This window comes from Entelurus aequoreus, linkage group LG06 (genome assembly GCF_033978785.1).
Source record: "Entelurus aequoreus isolate RoL-2023_Sb linkage group LG06, RoL_Eaeq_v1.1, whole genome shotgun sequence".
In the NCBI taxonomy this organism is placed as follows: Eukaryota; Metazoa; Chordata; class Actinopteri; order Syngnathiformes; family Syngnathidae; genus Entelurus; species Entelurus aequoreus.
In genome coordinates this window covers 63,431,484-63,454,362 of record NC_084736.1, presented here as the reverse complement: position 1 = coordinate 63,454,362, position 22,879 = coordinate 63,431,484, and the positions used below count along the sequence as shown (strand labels likewise).

The 22,879-nt window shown below is 39.1% G+C and overlaps 1 protein-coding gene across 2 annotated transcripts in view; it reads left to right on the top strand.

Annotated features, from left to right (window-relative positions):
- The window catches only part of igsf9b (immunoglobulin superfamily, member 9b), a 61,746-nt gene that overhangs the window by 21,680 nt on the left and 17,187 nt on the right, over positions 1-22,879 (top strand). For both annotated transcript variants that reach the window (XM_062051197.1, XM_062051196.1), the window contains exons 2-3: positions 1,602-1,697; positions 6,762-6,968. In XM_062051197.1, the coding sequence (XP_061907181.1) occupies positions 1,637-1,697; positions 6,762-6,968 (268 nt within the window). In that variant the 5' untranslated portion in view covers positions 1,602-1,636. The remainder of the gene's footprint in view (positions 1-1,601; positions 1,698-6,761; positions 6,969-22,879) is intronic.

The window sequence follows — 22,879 nt, the reverse complement described above, 5'->3', positions numbered from 1 at the left end:
GTATTTTAATATGTGCCATTTTGGTGTCCATATACACACACCAGTGTTTCCCACACATTCATTTATTTGTGGCGGCCCGCCACAAAAAAATTAAGGCCGCCACAAAAATGTATTTTATTTTTAAAATTTTTTTTTTTTTTTTTTTTGTCCTGTCCAGCTTCTCAGGCAAATCATATAGTTGATGTATATGCCCATATCAGCTCTTCAGATTTACTTTACAAAAGAGAAGTGTAGGATCAAGATTTTTTGAGCTCTTTGTTCAGTGGATCAGATGATTGATGAAGCTTTGTGTCTATCTACCACCACTACTGTTTTCTGTTTATTTGTTACTGACTGTGGCAGGACACCTCTGCCTCTGTTTCACTTTATGTTGCTGGTAAATAATATGGTTGTAGTAGTAGGCTAAAGTTAAATTATTTAGTATGCACTAATTAAAGGGGCAGAGCTTTAAGAGACATTTTAGCTTTTGTATTTTTATAAGATATATTTTTTGTAAGAACCACAATTATTAAATATATTTCAGTGAATAACTTATTGTTCAAATCTGTATATAAATATGTATATAAAGTGTTGTAATTATATTGTAAAATGGATGGATGGATGGACTTTAAAACAAAACTGTTATTATTAATTAGTAAGTATACATTTTTTGAGCCTTTTTAGAGAAAATCATATCATTGTAGTAAATTATGGAAATTACTCGATGATGTCATGGTGACCACGCCCATAGCCACGCCCCCACCGCCACAGGTATCTTGGCAGTTTATGGGAAACACTGCACACCATAACAATACCTGTATGTTAAAGCACAGTACGCTTGACTACTGTAGCTATGATGCGCCGACAATCCATCAAGCGGTGCGGCTTCGTAGCTTACCAAAGCTGTACTAAAATAGTGTGTAATGTTCCATGTTCTCAACAAACATCCAAGTTTTGGTGTTGCTTGCTAACCTGTACTTGCTGTCGGAATTTATTGAGCAGGCGTCATCCTGCAGTCCACACATATTTCTTATGTGTAACTGCCATCTACTGGTCACACTTATCATTGCACCATGAACCAAATAAAATTGATTCGAGGTCGGAAGGCACAACCATAATTAATCTGTACATTAGGTGCACCGGGTTATAAGGCGCACAGTCAATTTTTGAGAAATTGAAAGTGCTCTTTTGTCTGAAAAATATGTTAGGTAGCATTTGAATAGTATACAAACCCTCTTCAAAAACACACACCAACACACTCTTGCAACGGCAGGAAAATGTCCACAAACCTATATGTACTGTAATTATCAAAACTGCTGCATTTATATTTCTAAAACTCATGAAAAAATAAGGTATTTTCCATAATCCAACCACAATTATTTTCCAGAAGATTACTTGTTTTTAAGGTATCCATTCATCCATTCATTCATCCATCCATTGATTTTCTACCACTTGTCCTTCTTGGATATACAATTGTTTATTTACTATGAAGAATCTGGGAGGTGTAGTTCTTAGGCTATGACTCAGATTCTATTTGTCCAGGAGGGAATGTGAAGGGTGTACCCCTCCAAATTTGACAATAATGATAGAGACTGAAATGGTGGTTTTTAATTTTCTTTCAGGTTGGGAGATGTGTGAAGGAGTGTGACGGACGGCCATGGGGCAGGAGAGACGGTGGCTTCAGGCTGTCACTACCGCTCTAGCCATCTGTCTGCTAAGTGAGTATGCTAATGCAAGATGGATTTATGACATTCATTGACATAATTTATGACATTTATTTTGAACATATTCAGAAATTACATCAGAATACATACATATCCTGTACAATGTACACAACTCAACATGTCCAAAAATGAGTAGGAAAAAGCAAAGCTTATTTACTTCTACCCATTGTCAATATCATAGCATTCATAAATAAGTTAGTTCACTTAATATTCACATATATTTACCAGAAGAGGCAAATAGTTGTTTATATATTATATTGCTGTCCTCATTTATCATTATTAGGGATCTAACAGTTAACAGTATTGGTACTTCGGTTTTTGTACGCCCCAAAACTTGTGTGATTCTGTTTTCGACAACATTTTTTGCCAAAGTTTGCCTCGGTTTTCGTATGCTCTCCTGGTTATTGTACAGCCAACAAAGCATCCCACATTTTGGTGAATGAGTCTATGCACTTTTTTGTTATTGAGTACAACCGCAAAATTACCCATTAAAGAAAGTTGCGAGTTGTAATACCTGCTGTGGTGTTGCAGAGTCATAGTGTGACTTATTGTGTGTCTGTGATTGCATCAGTTGATATGAATAAAGTAGTTTAAGCACGCAGTGTGCGTTCTTGGATATAGCATAAGTTCCAGCACTTTGATAAAGAATGTGAGAAACATTACTAAAAAAAAAGAAATAACTCCAGTCCCCTCATCCCTTGCTGCTCATCGCCACTTTTGCAAACAAAAGTCTCCAATAGAGAAATTATATAAATAATTAGATATTAAATGCTCATTTATCCATTTCATTTGTCATTCGTATGTATTTCACATTGTTTTCTGCATATAAAACTAACAAACTAGCGAAAACCGGGGTACCACTGTACAAAGACAACAGTGTTAGAGTAGATGAGCTAGTACACGGTCAGCCAAGATCTAAACAAATGTGATAACGACAGAATAATTATTAAACTCAGTGGTGTCAAAGTCATTTCAGATCGGGGGCCACATGGAGAAAAATCTACTTCCAGTGGATGGACTCATGGTACGATAACTTAAAAATAAAGACAACTTCAGATTGTTTTCTTTGTTTAAAATAGAACAAGCACATTCTGAAATTGTAGAAATCATAATGTTGTTGTTGTTTTTGTTTTTTTACAATTTTTACAATTACCTGTTGCGGTTAATAATAGATATAATATATTTATCGTTATTTTTATTTTAGGAATAAATTATGTGATAATGTTCATCAGTCAACTAATTGGTGTTGATTTTCAATCTATGAAGATAAACAAATTATATCAAAATCAAATTACAGTATGTTATTTATGTAGTTTGATAATTTTCCTCGATTGATGTACTAACATCATGTGGTTTGTTTTGTACATATGTAGCATCATCTACAAAGATACAAAGAGTTGCTATTGCGACATCCAGTAGACACATTTAGAACAGCTGTTTCTTACATTTAAAAATTTAAGGTTAATTTTTTTACTTAGCAAACTCTTCCCGCGGGCCGGATAAAACCTGTTCGTGGGCCTGATCCGGCCCTCGGGCCGTACGTTTGACACCCTTGATTTAAGTAATTATAATGATAAATTAATAATGTTATTTATGCATTCATTAAATATCCATCCATTCATCCATTTTCTACTGCTTGTCCCTCTTGGGGTCATAATATATTTTATAAAGCACTCTTACTCTAAATAAAACTGATGTTTTAAAGGGAGAGTTTGCAACCTTTACGTGGCTGCCAAATGGCCCGAATGCCCACCGGGTCAAACTTTGTACACACTCATTTTAATGTAAAAGTGCTTTGTGCCTCCTTGCATGGGGTTAAAAGACATTTGTCGGTCAACATCGCTTCATTGCTTTGGCATAACGCCTGCCCTGTCAAAGCATCGTTTAGCAGTTGGCACACATGTTGTTAAACTATCTACAGCAAGTGTAAGCAGCAGGATGATGGGAGCTCTGGCACAGCTCCCATTGTAAAGTGAAGAGGAAGCGCCCTAGCACAGCACTTTGCTTGTATGACAGAGAATGAGGGACAAAATCCAACTTAAATAACATCTCTGGGTGTGGAATTAGATCAATCTGGGATTTATGCTGCACCCAACCGCAGGCACGCTTCTTTGAGTGCATGCATGTGTGTGTGTACGGGGGGGTCGTCGGGGGGGGATTGATTTGTGCTGGTCCGCAAGCCATGTGTGTACCCCAGGGGGTGGTCATAGCTTGGCTGGAGAGAGCGCAAAGAGGCCTGCTGCCCTCTATCAGCGTATCACCCCCACCCCCTTGTGAGATTAAAGTAATGACCGGGCCAGATGAGCAGCAGAGCAAACGCTGGCACCCAGTAGCGCACACGCCCACGTGAGCACATGGCAGTATGTTAAACGGAGTATGTTAAGACGGAGAGGAAAGGCTACTCCAGGTGTCACTAATGGGATTGCTGTGTGTTTTGCAGGCTTTGCCGCCATACGATCTTGTCACCAAATGGCACATTGTTGTTTTACGTGCCCCTGGTTGTTAATAAGGGTCACTCTGGGAAAGTGTTTCAAGTTACAGGTTCAACCAAGCTCCACTTAAAAACGGCATCAACCTCTCCCTTTGGTTCTCATTTCAAATATCCTGATGCATATTAACATAACTAGTTTATACCAAAATTAGGCCTGGATATCGATTTTGGGACTTTTATAGGTACCACCTATAATCCGTCCGTACTACTGAGTACTAGGGGTGTAACGGTACACAAAAATTTCCGTTCGGTATGTACCTCGGTACATATTACACATTTGTAAACAATGGCTTTATCCTTTTAACATTGGGAACACTATAATAATTCTGCCCATGTTAATCAACATTAAACTGCCTCAAGTTGTTGTTCAGATTAAATACAATGACAAAACTTTTCTTCTACATATAAAAAGTGCAACATTAAACAGTTTCAAGTCAACTCACCATGCTTAATTTATTACAGCATTTGGGAAGCCTGTAGTTGATTTTTATTATGTAAATGTTATATTTTTATCAACATGTGATAGCAGGGACCCTGCCATTCAAAACTAGGCTGCTCCATTACTAATGATTAATGTAACTATAGCTGAAAAAATAGTACAATAGCAATAGGAGAGACTATTCATCCCTGAACACCATGGAGTTCATGTAGGCTTAATGATGCAGTTACATTATTATAGCAACTCATTTAACATAATGTCTTTTTTTGCTGCTTCAACACAGCTCAATCAACACAGAAAAAGGTAAAGTGAAATAACAGACAGACAGGACTTTGCTGTCCGTAACACGCACACGCACACACACACACCGCAAAATGAGCGGTAACTTTGTTACACGGGATGCCACGTCCGGTTGCAGACTTGACAGGGAAAAAGGCAGGCAAGCCCTCTAAACCGCCTCTAGGTAATGTTACAAACAAGAAGAAGGCCGCCGAAGTAACAGTAAGGCTCTACTTTTCAAAATGTGCTAGCTCGATGCTAATTTACTTTAGATTTGCCTTAGACATGCTACTGATTAGCATTAGCCATTCCACATGGCGATTTCAACACCTCCACTTCTGGTAATGAAAACTACAACTAAGATGCACGTTACAATCAAACAGTTGGTGTGTAATAAACACAATACGTAAAGTATATACTGTAATTTCCGGACTTTAAGCCGCTACTTTTCCCCCTCGTTCTGGTCCCTGCGGCTTATACAACGGTGCGGCTTATTTACGCCCTGTTCTTCTCCGACACCGACGAAGAGGATTTCGGTGGTTTTAGTACGCAGGAGGAAGACGATGACACAATGATTAAAGACTGACTTTTCATATACCGGTAGGCTGGTTATTTTGATAACGTACAGGCGAGCACTTTGTATTACTTTGCACCGTTGTATTATTTGTGCTCTGCACGAATGCTGTTCGCCATGTCAAAGATGTGAAAGTTTGATTGAATGATTGAAAGATTTATTGTTAATAAATGGGACGCTTTGCGTTCCCAAACAGTCATCTCTGTCCCGACAATCCCCTCCGTGGTAGCAGGAACCCCTATATACTACGGTAATTACACATCAAAACCCTGCGGTTTATAGTCGGGTGCGGCTTATATATGGAGCAATCTGTCTTTTCCCCTAAATTTAGCTGGTGCGGCTTATAGTCAGGTGCGGCTTATAGTCCGGAAATTACGGTACACTTTATAGGGCTCAACAAAAGAAAAGACTAGCACATTCAACTTAATGACAAAGTCTACTTCCGGGCTAAGGCAACTTACACTACTGGCATTTAGCGTCTTGGAATTGCAACGGAATGCAACGTCTACTATGTAATATAATACAGTACAGTAATTGCAAATTAGACACAGAAGTGTAAGAAAACAAGACAACAACTGGACAGCCCAGATTTAGGACTAATTCATAAAAATAGAGTATATATATTTTTTAACTAATTTGAACAGAGAAACTATCAAAAATTGGTACCGTTGAGTACTTTATAAATGTTAACGGTACCCATCCCTAATCAAAATAGGTTCCAACTACTCTAGAGCAGTGGTCCCCAACCTTTTTGTAGCTGCGGACCGGTCAACGCTTGAAAATGTGTCCCACGGACCGGTGGGTGGGGGGGGGGGGGGGTGGGGGGGGGGGGATTTAAATTTAAAAAAAATATATTTTTTTTTTACATAAATAAATACAATCATGTGTGCTTACGGACTGTATCCCTGCAGACTGTATTGATCTATATTGATATATAATGTATATATTGTGTTTTTTATGTTGATTTCATAAAAAATAAAAAAATAAATAAATATATATATATATATATATATATATATATATTTTTTTTTTTAATTTCTTGTGCGGCCCGGTACCAATCGTGGTACCGATTGTACCACGATTGGTACCGATTGGACCAACCACCGGTTGGTCCCCAACCGGTGGTTGGGGACCACTGCTCTAGAGGCCATTATTGTCTACAACTTACCGGGTCATAGTCTTTCGTCACTGAATGATGAATGATTTGTGTGTGTTTCGTTTTTATCACGTCCGACTGTGTGCTTTATCTCGGATCATATGCGTTTGTCTTTACAGGTGTGTCACAAGGTTGGTCATTAGTGGTTCGTGGCAGAGAGGGGAGCTCTGCAGAGCTGGGTTGCAGTCTCACTCCCAAATTCAATGACCCCACCAGCCCAAACCTCTTCCCGTTGCATGTGGTGGAGTGGGTGCGGCTCGGCTACAACGTTCCAATCCTTATCAAGTTTGGAGTGTATGCTCCCAGAGTTCATCCCAACTACAAGGGTAAGAACCGTTCTGTAGTGTTAAATTCTGGTTTCTTTTAATAAGGGTTCATTGACCTTTTTTTTCTCGTTTTTCCTGAAAACATGTCTCAATCTTCTGATGTGATGTCAAGTGTTGAGCATATAGGGCTTACAATCAAATCCATAGCCTTGTTTAATTATTGTTACATTTTACTTTTTCTGTCTGACAGAAAAGTGGTCAAAAATCTTCATAAGAGGCCATGATAGCCCAACTATGTCATACAAACACACTACAGTCGCAATTACAGCAGGTCTTTAGTCTGCAGATTTCCAGACTCCATGTTTTAATGGAAGCAGCCAAAGGGGGTGGGGCAGCTCTGCAAGGACCGAGGGGGAGGGTACAGGAAGCCCTGTGCATGGCGGGATTAAGTGCAGGTGGGGGCTGATGACAGTGTTTTTATTAGTATTCCAAGGGGTGACCCAGTAAAAGATGGTGAGTGTAGGAGGAAGGATGAAGCATGGGGAATAATGGGAGTTTTCTTACTGGATCCCTATAATCCTGTTATTGTCTAGTACTGAACAAAAGACAAAGAGGGGTATCACAGCCTCCCTTTGCTTTTCAAAAACCAACAGAACCACTAGGACACCAACAATCCCCAGCTGGCCCATATAGGTTGGGGAAATGTGGAGGGGCCCTCACTTACACGAACACTGCATTTGTCTTAATAGGACTGGCAAAACCGCTACGCTAAGAATAAAAGCCCCTGCAGTATCGTGACATGCACCTCTGGGGGATTTAATAACACTACATTGATTGTTTGCAGGGACAGCTACAAAACAGGCTGCTCCCAATGAGCAATTGGGCTACATGTGTGTGGCATTTTAGGCCGTTAACGAGGCCATTGTTTCTGAGCAGTCATCTGATGCACCTGCAGTCCTAATGGAGTAAATAACATTGCAGAAATGCTGCTCTAGGTGAGCAACACTGTTTGGGATGTCCCAGTATTTTGGCAGATCCATGCCCTGTGTGTTGTTGTCCGCTGTGAGCTTTGCCCCCGTCTGCATGGAAACCTCCTGTCACCCCTCCCACTGGAGGCAGATGGCAGCTTGTGAAGCGTGTCAGCGTTGTAGGTCTAGTGTATCTCACCCTCAAATTACAGTGTTGCTGGATTTCAGATCTAAGACTTTTGAGTCGCTGATGACAGCTTGCAGATCTTTGTCTCTGCACGTCCGAGATCAGAAGCACAAGCCAGGATGTTCCTCAGTTAAACATTTTTGAAATGTAATTGTAAACTAGTTGTTGATCTTCATACAGGTGGAAAAGTTACAGTACTGTACCATAGGGTTGCGAGATATAAACGAAGTACAATATAAATTACATACATTTGGCTGATGATAGAGCTTTTAATACGAAAGCATTTTGATGACACATTCTACTGTGGCTGTGTCACGCAAATTTGACAACGACAAGCAAACGACCATGTTCTCAAAGCAATGTAGCTTCCTCACTAGTGAGATAGCGGCTAACATACCTTGCCTCCATAGCAGAAAATAAACTAGGTTTCTTACAAGTACACTGGAGGACTGGAGGACAAGGAGTAGCTAAACACGCTACACTACACATCATTGAAGGATACAGGAAGCCATGCTAACCGCTAAGCTAGAGCTGTTGAATGTAAACAGCGGTGTACAGATTGATATAAATATTGACAGTAACTATCATCATCGGCGGTCACTCGAACGAGTATGACGATCCTCCTGGTAGGGGTGTATCCCTTTATGGAGGATGCCTGTGCCTGACTTTGTTTTACGTGAGGAGACTGGTGCACAGACAGTTACCACACGATCCTTGACAGAATCGGGTCAGGGTCCAGTGGCATGGAGTCCTAGACGACTGGGGACCCTTTTCTGCTGCAGCCTTCTTCCGCCATCGCAGCCGTTGTGGTAGTTCTTAAATCTACCATCTTCCGCCTGCTTCACCATTGAGGTCTTCACCGTATCCCTGGCTAGGGGGCAGTCAGGTACTAGGCCTTTGCCAAGGACCTCCTGGGGTAACAGTAGTAAAGGGGTTAACCTCCTAGTGCCCCAAGACCCCATAGAGGAGCCTCCACTGCCGGATGCACTTTAACATCATGCCCAGGACTGACAGTAACTATGCCATGTATAGTATATTACTATGATTACATTGAAACTTTTTACTATCATAAAATTGTTTTTTCGGTTGTTTTTTTGTTATTGTTAAGAGGACTTTTGGACATTATACGAGAAGCCATGCTAACCGCTAAGCTAAAACTATTGAATGTAAACAGGAGTGAGCGGCTGTTTGATACAAATATCGACAGCAACGATACCAAGTATTTCATAGTATATGGTTGATACAACAGTAATTAGATCAACAATGTTTACTATCACAAAATCTTTTTTTTTAAATTGTTTACAGGGCTTTAGGACTTTAAATCAGAGCCAAGAGTAGTTTTTGCTTGTGTCTTGTTCTTTTTCACCTTATAATTTATTTTGCTCAAAATATTGTATGTAATAAAAATATTTAATTGATATTCTGTATATTGTTTTATAACTGTGATCAAAAATGTAATCAGTCAGTGATGTTGCAACAGAAAGTAACCAGATATTAACAGTAAATTAGCAAGTAAATTAATGATAGTTTTGATAAGATAATACAACTGAAAATGACGAAACATGTTGTCGAATACGTCAGCAGCTACATTAGGAGACTTGGTAACTGGTTTTGAAATGGTTCTATTATCATCCATCCATCCATCCATTTTCTACCGCTTGTCCCTTTCGGGTTGCGGGGGGTGCTGGAGTCTATCTATATGCTAAATAATACATTGTGCTATAAATTTTTATCACAGGAGGCTGCAATCTATATTGCGATATAGATTTTAGGTCATATCCTTCCATCCCTACTGAACCAGTACTGTATATTAGCAGTTTAGAGCAGTACTCAGGCACCAGACCTGCTATATAATGTTCCGTTCTTCCTTAAGAGCACAATGCAGTGCAAGTGCTCTACATATAGTAGTTACAAGTCAGACACAATGAACTACAACAGCAGTTAAAACTGATATTTATCAGCTGCTTTGTTTCTATGTCACTCATGCCAGTAGCCACTTTTAGAAAGTACAATGAAAGAATGAGAACAATGATATCCAACACGACTATTTTAGACCATTTAATGCATGTTTTGATATGATATCAGGAGTATTTAAGATTGTGCTCCGTATGCGTCACGGCTACAGAATGGCATGCTTCTTTTGGCCCCTTTCAAGACACCTGCTTTAGTTCTCTGAATGTATCTCTCTGTCTTCTCTTGTTTCACACCCAGCATGCCCTGCAGGGCTGAACATCAGTGAACACATAACAGAGAGGAAACGGCCAGATAAACTCTGACTGACACGCTATTATAGTCTGTTTGGGTTGAATTTGTCGAAGAAATGTGGAGATCTGGCGGTGTCAGGGGGGTTTACTGTTGCAGGGCAAGATCAAATGGCCCCCGTGTACTGAGGGATATCTTCAGAGACTGTGAGCAGGAGAGTTCGACCTGAGGCCAGTACAACAATGGGCAAGCCCCCAAGTCTCAGCAGGCCTTCATTATACACTCAGTGGGCCCTCTGAGCATGGGAGAAGTTCTGGCATTTGCACCACACACACACACACGCACGCACACACACACACAAATCATGAACACTTTATCCTTTTAACTGGGTGAAGTGAAGTGTGGCACCTGTGTCATGCCTGAGATTGCATTATGTTACTGTACACTTTGGTCAGAATGCCAAAATGATTTCCAGCAGTAGGTCACACACTTTGCACATACTGTAATTAGGGCTGGGTGAAACGGACAAAAAAGTATATCTCGATATATTTTTACTTAAACTCGATATTCGATATATATCTCAATATATTTTCCGGTGAAAGTATACATATAAAGATATTCATTTTCGAGCGAGATTGACTGAAATTGAAGTGAATGACAACTGTACTGTAAACACTTTTATTAGCCCAGTTAGTCAAGATGGGTATTAACAGCACAGAAAAGAAACAGTCTAAGTAGTACAGAATTACATAATATATATAAAATACAACAATATTATTTCTAAATTAAATAAATAACATATCTGTGCAAATAATACAATATGTAACAAACTCAGATAAAAAATAAATTTGCAGGCAAGGACTTTTTAATTCCCAGTCGACGATGTAATGGACTGTTACACATGTACGGTTCTGGTCAGCGCCAAGTAAGTGACATGACTTAATTGTGTGGCTATGATCTTCCTCACTTTGCCATACATTTTTGGCAGCATTTCTCCTGGCAACTCGAGAACAGTTTTGACTTGGCCTTACATGGTAAACAACTCAAATGAATGTTTTATCCAGACGCATACATTCGTCCAAATGTGGCCATGTAGACACATTGTGGGTTTCCTGGACATCGTCTACATCGCTAAAAGAAACATCTAAGGAAGAGAATCCCTCTGCCATCTTCCACTAGTTTTTTTAATATATAAATCGCCCGCTTGAATATTCCCTCTTCTCTTCTCTGTCTTTGTCATTGGTTCCATGACCCGCCCTATCTTGCCTCTGATTGGCCTAAACTCAACAAATCGCGACTAATCATAGTAAACTACCAACCAATCATGGATGTTCTTATACGTGCAAGCACGTCTTGGAAGGGTTTAGTAGCCCATGAGAGGGAGTGGGAAGCAGGGGAGAATCAAGGAACACAACAAATATGCAGTGTTTGGTCATCCATCCATCCATTTTCTATGGCTGGTCCCTTTTGGGGTCGGGGTGGGTGCTGGAGCCTATCTTTTAACGTGGAAAAAAATTATATCGATATTACGATATTTTCTTAATTGATATCTTGTTTAAAAATATATCGATACAACTTACAATCTCAATATATCGCCCAGCCCTAACTGTAATTATAGGAAGGCAGCCCAGCATTTTTATTAGTATGAACAACAAGAAGATAGTAGCACAGGAAGCAGGAAGTCAGGTAAAAATGTATCTTTTTAAATGATTGATCTTTTTAATCAGATTAATCACACTTTTGAATTTAGATTAATCATGATTAATCACACTTTTGAATTTAGATTAATCATGATTAATCACTTGCTTGTGTAATTTAAATTAACTTTAAAAAGACCCCGATATATGGACACAAATGCAATTTTATTGTCAGAATGTCATGCAGGAACATTTAAAAAATATTTTACTTGAATGCACGTCATTTATTTGCTCAAAACTTGCTAACATTTTTATCTAAAGTCCAGTCTGGGTTATTTTGGAGTGAAATTTGCCAGGGAGCACACCAGTCTCTCCTCATGCACTGACCTGATCACTGAATGTATAACAACCCCTGCCGCCTTTCAGGTAACATCTGGGCATGTGCGGTCAAAATAAATTGTGTGATTAATCTGCATGATTAATGCAATATTTTTTTGAGATTAATCAACTGAGATTACTTGTTATTTTTTTAAAAGCCCCAGTAAAAATATAATTTTAAGAGGGATCAACTAGAGCAGGGTCCCACGGTAGTGCGAGGGTTTGAATCTCTTTTGGAGCATCTCTGTGTGGTGTCTTCATGTTCTTCCCATGCTTTTCTTCTGGTACTCCAGCTTCCTCCCTTTGTCTATGTGTGTCCTGTGATTGACTGGTGTGTACCCTGCCTCTCACCTAATATCAGCTAGGATAAGCTCCAGCACTACCATGACCCTAATGAGGATAAGCGATACAGAAAATTGATAAAAACAGAGCAGGCAAACATGAACTGACTTCAAAGAGTGGCAATACAGGTCGTCAATAAACACTGAAGTTATCAGTAATTGACAGATTAAACACTTGAAAGTAGGAGAGGTAATTGTGCAAGCAAGAAAATCAAACATACAGGACTTACTCTAATGATTAGAGCAAACACCGGACTATAGATCTACCAGCCCAAACTTATTAAGTATTGGCTGCGGTGGAATATATAGAATATATATGTATATATATATATATATATATATATATATATATATATATATATATATATATATATATATATATATATATATATATATATATATATATATATACGTATATGTATATTTATAATTATATGTATATATACATTTTATATATATATATATATATATATATATATATACATATATATATGTATATATATATATATATATATGTATATATATATATATATATATGTATATATATATATATATATATGTATATATATATATATATATATATATATATATATATATATATATATATATATATATATATATATATATATATATATATATATATATATATATATATATAAATGATAAATGGGTTATACTTGTATAGCGCTTTTCTACCTTCAAGGTACTCAAAGCGCTTTGACACTATTTCCACATTCACACACACATTCACACACTGATGGCGGAAGCTGCCATGCAAGGCCCTAACCACGACCCATCAGGAGCAAGGGTGGAACATTTATTATTATATATGTATATATATATATATTTATTAGGGCTGTGACTCTTTGGGGACCACATGATTCGAGTGCCTGAGTGGCTGCACAGGACATATATGAGAACTTTAAAAAAAAAAATTTAACATTAAAAAATTTCGATTAGGAATCATTACAAATAAGAATCGCGATTAATCTGAAAATTGTGTTAATAAAATTGCATGTCTTTGTTACGCACATACAAATGTACTCGCAGGTGAGTGTGCGTGCCAAAGATCTAAACTTTTGGATTACAACACTTTCTGTATTCCTATTTATTTCTGTTATGAGTTGAACCAGTAATCATTGAGAACCAGTAATGAGTAATCATCCATGGCCCAGCTTTTTCAACTGTGCCAGAGAAGGGGAGGTGTACAGTAAAACTGGCCTCAATTCTTTTCCAGAAGTTTTTTCTGTTATAAAGAAGTTTTTCCTTGTCTCTGTTGCCTTGATCACAATTATTGCTTTTTTGTGTAAGGAGTGTGCGCTTGGTCCTGCTCCATTTGCATGCCTTGAGATGACTTGAGAAACTGAATTTAGACTCAAGGACCGTAAGTACCACATGTGCTATCAGAGGCTCGTAATCATAAAGCTGTTGAAAGGAGTTAGTTCCAAATAAAAATCAGTAGAAATGTGAAAACCGATCCTTTCAAGCCAACAAGAACCCGTTTTTCTATCACAACTAGTCCAGTTAGATTTTTTTGGCAGCAGAGCGGTTGCCCATCCGGGCCCTTTCTGTGTCACCACATTCTGATGAGTCATGGAAGTTTTAATTTAAGAATAATCCATTTGATACTTTGCTATGTGGTCGTGTCAGAGTGTCAATGCCCGTGGTGAAAGTTGGCACGTGAGGCGGGTGTGCTTGCTGGTGCAGGGGTTAACCGAGCTGGACAGAGTGAGAGGGGCAGAGTTAACTGTAATCTATCTCACGACAAAGAGCTATTCATAAGAGGCTTAAACTGATTAGGGAGACCGGAGGATTGAAGAGGGAAATTTGGGGGAACGGGACGGGGGGGGCTGTCCGAAGCATGGGGCCGTGTCCTAGACTTATGATTGTATTCAAGTCAAAACATATCCCACAATGCACCTCTGCCCTGGTCTCCTATGCACATTCGGATAGACGAAGAAAAGCAGTCCTCAGGCTACTCAAAACTAAATCATATTTCTTTCACTAATACTGTTGTTACGGGCTGTGTTTGGTGTTGTTGATCTGGACCCAAGGATGCAGAGACAGCAGGTGATTAATTTCTCTAATCAGATTAATCACACTCTTGGAACTGTCATTAATCACGATTAATCACAGGCCTGGGAACGCTTCGGGATTCCCCAGGAGGAAGTAGCTAATGTTGCTCTGGAGAGGGAAGTCTGGGGGTCTCTGCTATAGCTGTTGTCCCCGCGACCCAATTCTGGATAAGCGGTTGAAGATGGATAAATCACAGGTTATTATTTGCTTGGATTATTAAAATTTGCTTAAAAAATACCCCAATTTTTGGATACAAATGCAATTTGGTAGTCAGAATGTCATACAGGAAAGTTTTTTTTAAATGTTTTACTGCACTGCAAGTCATTAGGCCCTTTTCCCCTGCAGGAACTTTTTCAGGAACTTTCCCACTTACCGGGTAAATAGAGTTCCCCCTGTGTTTCCACCAAAAACTACCAGAGTAGATTTACTTGTTCAGGAACCTTTTGAAGTTGCTCCTAGCTCAATGGGACTTTTTGAAGCTACCCTGAACCTTTTCGGGGGAGGGCTACGCTGTCGAACGCTGATTGGTTGAACATAGTTTGGGGCGTTCCTTAAACTTATTTTTCGAACACAGAACGGCCATTGCGGAGTAAAGCTACGTGAAGACGAATTGTTCATTTCTTATTTTTTTGTGTATTTTTATTACAACAAACTTGACAACGAAGAGAAAGAAGAACGAAAGGAATTTTCGAAATGCAGCAACTTTTGTGGGGCATCTGTGTGCTAAAGCAAGCTATTCAGAGAAACTATCTTGCAGTTTTTTTACTCAGCCGTAGTCTTTAAACTCTATCTATGCAGTTTAATGATGTTTATTATATTATAATTTTGTTACGTGAAGCTACAAGAAGTGTACAGACTCTTTTAAATGTATTCATAGAGGAGTATGAAGCCGGACTCAAAGCATTGACCTCAGCCGATGTGTTTGTGTTGTCGGCGTGAGATAAACCCTGACATTTATTATTTATATATTGTTATTTACAGCTAAAATGGACCAAAAGTAATTGCCTGACCCTCATGAATTCATAATTTACAGAGAGGACGACTTTCTGACTGTTGGACACTGCAGACAAAAGCCTGATTTTTTATGAACAATTTGATACACTTAATTTTTTAAATCATATAATTTTGTATATTATTGCTTTGTATTTCATTTACTTACTTTTTCATCAAAGAACTGTGACCTAATGTTGTCTGTTTATTTACATGGTATCAGTGTAGAAATATACTAAACCACTCCTACATACAGCATCAGCCTGATTTTTAAAAACAACCCTGGACTTCTACAGGAACTAGAAGTTCCAGGTGGTGGAAAAAGGCCTATTGTTTTGCTCAAAACTTGGTGACAGTAAGTATATTAGGAATTAAGTGCACATTTTGAAAATCTTTGCAATAATATTGCAAACAAGGTACAGTTACTAATCAATAACATAGTAAACACACTCATAAACAACACCAACACCATTTAAATCTGCACTTACTCTTTTTTAGTTTAACCAGTTGTTTAAACAAACAGTCTTAATTACCTCTTCAGATGACAATGCTCATCTCTTTTTTTGGTACAATTCGACCCCAGCTCGTTGTGATTACTTACAGATATCCAATGTTCTCCAGTTAGTAAAATAAATTCACATTCAGCCGGTAGATGCAACTTGATGCTCTTGTTTGAATAGTACAGTTGGTTCATCCTTGCTGTAATTGTGCCCTCTCCAAGGTATTGTACGACAGATCAGCTGTGGTGATATGAATGACAGGCAGGACTTGGTTCTCTTCACAGATGTTAAGTGGTCTACGTTTGGTGGCTGTTTGTTTAGCAAAGGCATACATTATGTTTAACTTAACTGTGGTACTTTTGTTGACAACATTGACTGTTAACTTTGCCAGCGTAGCGATTTCCTCTGCTTGTTATTGATGTAGTATTCATGCTATCGGCGCCATTCTCGAGCATGTTTCGCTTTAAGATGGTATTTTAAACTTGATGATAAAAAGGTTTGTTGCTGCAAAACCAACAAGTTTTCATTTAATGGGCTTTCAAGGCATGGACACTGATGGTGTTTCGAGGTTGCTAGTGAGGTGTAATGTGTTGAAACTAGTGTTTTTTTCCTTCCTCGCAGAGTGTTTGCAGGGCATTCGGTATGGACAGGACGCAAAATATCTTCCTCGGAAAGGAGTTAAGTAGTACCGCACAACCAAGTTTGTGAGCTCTGGTGAGTTTAGAGACAGATTGGAACTTCTACAAGATAGAAGGGATTCATTTGTTGACCCGAACCCACCTACAGAACAGACACAGTATGGGTAATCTCGCCTGATTGGAGAATGTTTTAAATGTATCAGTTATCGAAGGAATTTTTTAATTATTGGTGTGACGTCATAATTTCTAATATGTGCCCAGCACCACTACTAATACCATTGTGCCTTTTCACAAAAAGTGTTCAAAATATCCTTTCAGGCAAAATCAACTTTTCTTACCCGTTGGTACCTGTTTTTGTATGTTTGGAATACCCATACCTCCTAAAATGTTAAATGAAATAATCAAGGCATGGCAAAGATTATTATTATATTTATAAAACTATCTTGCCTTGTTCCAAACTTTATCCAAATGTGCAGTTTAGAATTTGAGACATTAGTGACTTATTTGCCTTAGTTACGTCAGCGGATATCTCCATACATAGTAGATGTTTGCACGAATCCGCCATTTTAATCCAGTTGTAGTCCGACATTGTAGTCAATAAGTTCCTTATTTTCTCTACCTTTCTGGAAAAAGTACAATTCTAACTTATCTGTCAGTACACTCGATATGGAAGAGCTAAAACCTATAAAATGGCCGAAGGGCAGAACGACGCGGTCGAAGTGGGCTTGGCCTGGAGGACGACAACGGCACGTAATTTAAGACTGCCCACAAAACGGGACATTCTCAAGAGCCAGTTAGAAAACGGTTCAAAGATGGTCTGTAAAACTAAATCTATGCTAAATTTGGACCAAAGCACCACTATTAGATGTTATGTAGACCGCAGGAAAAGGTTTTAAATGTAGTAAAAAAAACATCATAATATGACCCCTTTAAGCCATGTATTGGAAGAGGTGTCAATAGGAATACAATGGCAGGATATGAGTAGCTCAACACTCTGATATTAGACATCTCTAACAACATTTCACCCTTTGCAGGGTTTCCCCTAGATTCCCAAGATACCTGGGGCGGTGTGGGCGTGGTCAATACGACATCATCACATGAATTGCTATGATGCATGATTTTCTTTAAAAAAGCAAACAATTCATACATATATTTAAAACAAATATGTTATTATTAATTATAGTATTAATATATATATTTTATACATAATATTGTTTTATTCTACTTTTCAATTATTGCTGCTTATTGCAAAATGTACTTCTGTTGAGAATTTTTTTTTTCTTCTTAAGATTTCTACAATCCTTTTAGTCACTCTTTCTTTATTAAAAACGACTGGCAACAAATATAGCATCTATGTCTGGGGTTTTTGGAGAGTGTACTTGTGTTTAGAGACTCTTTACTTTTATCGCTTCATGTCCAGAACAAAAAGAGAGCTGCAGAGAGCCTGACGTCACACTTACCTTGCGCTGCAGGGAGCCTTCCTCTCTTTAAAAGCCGTCACTGCATACTTGCCAACCCTCCCGATTTTTCCGGGAGACTCCCGAATTTCAGTGCCCCTCCCGAAAATCTCCCGGGGCAACCATTCTCCCGAATTTCTCCAGATTTTCACCCGGACAACAATATTAAGGGCGTGCCGTGATGGCACTGCCTTTAGCGTCCTCTACAAACTGTCGACGCGTCCGCCTTTTCACCATACAAACAGCGTGCCGACCCAGTCACATGTTGTATGCGGCTTCTGGATACACACAAAAGTGACTGCAAGGCATACTTGATCAACAGCCATACAGGTCACACTGAGGGTGGCCGTATAAAGAACTTTAACACTGTTACAAATATGTGCCACACTGTGAACCCACACCAAACAAGAATGACAAACACATTTCGGGAGAACATCCGCACCGTAACACAACATAAACACAACAGAACAAATACCCAGAATCCCTTGCATCCCTAACGCTTCCGGGCTACAATATACACCCCCGCTACCACCAATCCCAATCTCCCGAATTCGAAGGTCTCAAGGTTGGCAAGTATGCGTCACTGTCATCTTAAATTTGGAAGATCGCTATCTGCGGGCATAGCTGGGATACTTAAAGTATGTCTACATCGCGGACATGCTGTCTCTGCTCCAGACAACCCCGTGCGTATTCTTTACATCATCACAACATTCGGTTTCGGCAGCGCTGTTCCATTGATCAAAGTACGTCTTTTTTCGGCCAAATTGTCTGTGTAGGACTAGTAAATAGTGCACAAATAATATATAACTATATATATCCATTAATACTGTAACTACCTGCCGGTAATGTGTATGTTAGTGTGTTATGATGTTCATTTTTCCCATGGTCTGTGAACACACCGTGTCGGCGGAGATTGGAAGTGTTGTGTGTCTAGGAGTGAAACACGGAGGGTGCACGGAGGAAATACTTGTTGGAATTGGGCCCATTGCAAGCATAAAATTGGCAATAAAAGCTAAAAAGAGTGTTGCACTTTGTGGGTCTTCTTCTGGATGCTACAATACATTATATTATTTTAATTTGTTTTCACGTAAAAAACCCACATTTTTAAGGTGTAGCGGCTAATATATTGCCATGGCGCACCGCCACAATCAATAACATTTAGGGGAAACCCTGCTTTGGGTGAGTAATTGGTAGATCTTTTCACCGCACCAGTGGATTAGCATATCCATTTCCTGCACTTAGTTGCACTGAAGCATAGCCTGTTGGAACAAGGGTTGATTTTAAGGTCGACTGAAACTGTCATGTGATATCTGCTGGAGAAAAGTATTCCAGAGGAAGAGGAGTAAGACGAGGAGGGTGTGCACGAGGGAGACGCAGCAGCTATTGTCTCGCCTTTCTCTCCCGTTTTCTGCCATGCAGTCTAATGATGTTTGTCCCTTCAAGCAGAGGAGAGTGATAGATGTGTCTGCGGGGGAGTTACGGCGCAAAGAGGTCAAAAGGGTCCACCTTTTATTGGTTGTCAGTGGATTATTGATGCTCACAATTTGAGTAACCTTTCCACAACCTCTCATTCCCTTCCTTGGTTGTTGTTCTTCTAATGTGATTGGGTCATGTGTTGAGGTATTTGCATTGTACGTGTGCATCAGCTCTTGATGCAGGGTTACACCTGCCAAAACGCCAGTTCAAGTTCAGAGACTAAGCTTTCAACTAAAAAGGCAACATTTGTCACGCAGCGGCAGCCTTTTGTTTGGATGCAAAATGAAGTCGTCTCCAGTCCCCTCGCTGTACGAGACTTTGCTTTTCAAATCCAAACATGTACTTCCTCTTCCTGTAATTTTTCAAATCTGCCCCCTCCCCACGTGGTCGACCGTCTCCTATCCATGCCGTCCCGTTTCCACAGCAACCGAATTTAAATCTAAACTCACTGCCTCGTCGCTATGGCAACCTGTGAAAATGCGGAGTGGGGGGCTGTCGTCTCTTTGTAGTGACAGACAAGAGAGAGGCAGCGGGAAAGGGTTAAATGTCCAACAGGCAAACCAGAATTCCCTGGTCGTGAGCCAGGGGGGGCGAGCACCAATTTTTGAAAATCAACACACGCTCACGTGCTGCTGAAACCACAAGATCAGCAGCACTCATGGTCCGAAGGTGGGATATTTTTTCAAGGATTAGCTTTGGTTTTACACGTGAAAGTGTTTTGCCTCTCACACTGCATTTAATTCCATATACAACTGGAGGAGGAAATGCTTCTTGGGAAATGAGCATATCACGTACTCCTCTGAGATAAATGCCTGAAGTTATCCCTCACCTGTTTTCAGGCACATTTTCTCGAGCCATAATCCGCCCCCTTGTTTGCCCGATACTGACCTGAGATCCGAGGTATTCATTTTATGGAGCGTCTCTGAGGAGAGTACTGCCCATCAAACGCTTGCATGAGTTCGGTCAATCATTAAACCCGACTATTAAGCACAGCAACAGCCCCAGTCAGGAATGCAGAGTTAATTAGAAGCTATTGTTGCTTGTCTATGCTCAGTGTGTGTTTCACCCTGTTTCTGAAGTCAAAATGAATTTCATAGCTTCCAGGCTCGCATCCAGACACTGCTTTTGTGAAGGGAAGTCAATAGTGAGGATGTTGGCTTTGTTGTGTGCTGTGCCTGCTTCAAGGTTCCACGCCATTTCGTATTGTTACCTCTTTTATACAATTGTTTCTTTTGTGTGAAATATAAAGTGAAGGGCCCAGCTAAAAAGAATTAATTGCACAACTGTGTTAGTTGAACACCTTGCACCAAGGAACTGATTGGTTGCAATTATTAATCGTATTAAAGCATGGGTGTCAAACTCATTTTAGATTGGGGTACCACATGGAGAAACATCTTTACCCTCTTTACCTGTCAAGTGGGCCTGACAGGTAAAATCACAGCACGATAACTTAAAAATAAAGACAACTTCAGATTGTTTTCTTTGTTTAGAACTAGAACAAGCACATTCTGAAAATGTACAAATCAGAATGTTGTTGTGTTTTTTTTACACATACATGTTGCGGTTAATAGTAATCTATCTTTATTTGTTGTTATTTATACTTTCTGAATAAATGATGTGATAATGTTCATCAGTCAACTCATTGGTGTTAATTTTCAATCTATCAAGATAAAAAAAATTATATCAAAATCAAATTACAGGATGTTATTTATGTAGTTCTCTCATTTTCCTCGACTGGTGCACTAACATCATGTGTTTTTATATATATATATATATATATATATATATATATATATATATATATATATATATATATATATATATATATATATATATATATATATATATATATATATATATATATATATATACAGTATATATATATATATATATATATATATATATATATATATATATATATATATATACAGTATATATATAGAGCATCATCTACAAAGATACAAAGAATTGCTATTGCGACATCTAGTGGACACATTTAAAACAGCAGTTTCTTTCATTCAAAAATTCCGGCTCATTTTTATACTGAGCAAACTCATCCCATGGGCCGGATAAAACCTGTTCGGGCTGTACGTTTGACACCCCAGTAGTTTTGACGACACTACAAATTTGGGTATTGATCCAATACTAAGTATTTACAAGGGCAGTATTGGTCATACCAATGCTGACACTGATACTTTGAATTTTCAAGATCATTGAATGATAAAATTTTTGATCACAATTACAATCAGACAAAAACACAGAATGGCGGTGTAACAATATCAATTGCATTTTTAAATGTAATCAATCAATCAAAGTTTATTTATATAGCTCTTAATCACAAATGTCTCTAAGGTCTGCACAAACCACAACAACCGATTATGACCAAATCCTTTGATTTTTGTCCTTAAAGCCCTTTTGTGTGTCCAAGGACTTATTTCCGGAGTTTGTTAGCAATAACAAACAACAACAAAAGATGTTTTGATGGTAAAAAAATATTTCTCTAACCACTGTGGTATCAACCTGATATTGTACTACTTGCTGTTACTTACTGTCGATATTTGTATCAATTTGTCCACCCTTGTTTCCATTCAAGAGCTCTATCTTGTAGTTAGCGGTTGGCATATTCCCCTACGGTGTGTCGTGCAGCATGTTTAGCTATTCCTCGTCCTATTGGGATGATATCTGTAAGAAACATCGTTTATTTGCTGCCAAGGCAGCGAGGATTACAGACTTAGTGGGTTTGCAGTTGCACTGTGGAGGGACATTAGCCAGTAGCGAAGACGCTACATTGCTTTGAGGACGCGGTTGTTCGCTTGTCGCTGTCAAATTTGTGGGACACAGCTAGAATGTGTCATTAATATGCATTATCACGATACAACGATAGCAATAAAAGCTCTATCGGGACCCGGGGTGGACCACTCATCTGTGCATCAGTTGGGGATGTCTCTGCGCTGCTGACCTTTCTCCACTCAAGATGATCTCCTGCTGGCCCCACTATGGACTGGACTCTCACACTATTATGTTGGATCCACGATGGACTGGACTCTCACAATAGTATGCTAGATCCACTCGACGTCCATTGCACCGGGGGGTACAATGGACATCTGCGGTCCCCTCCAAG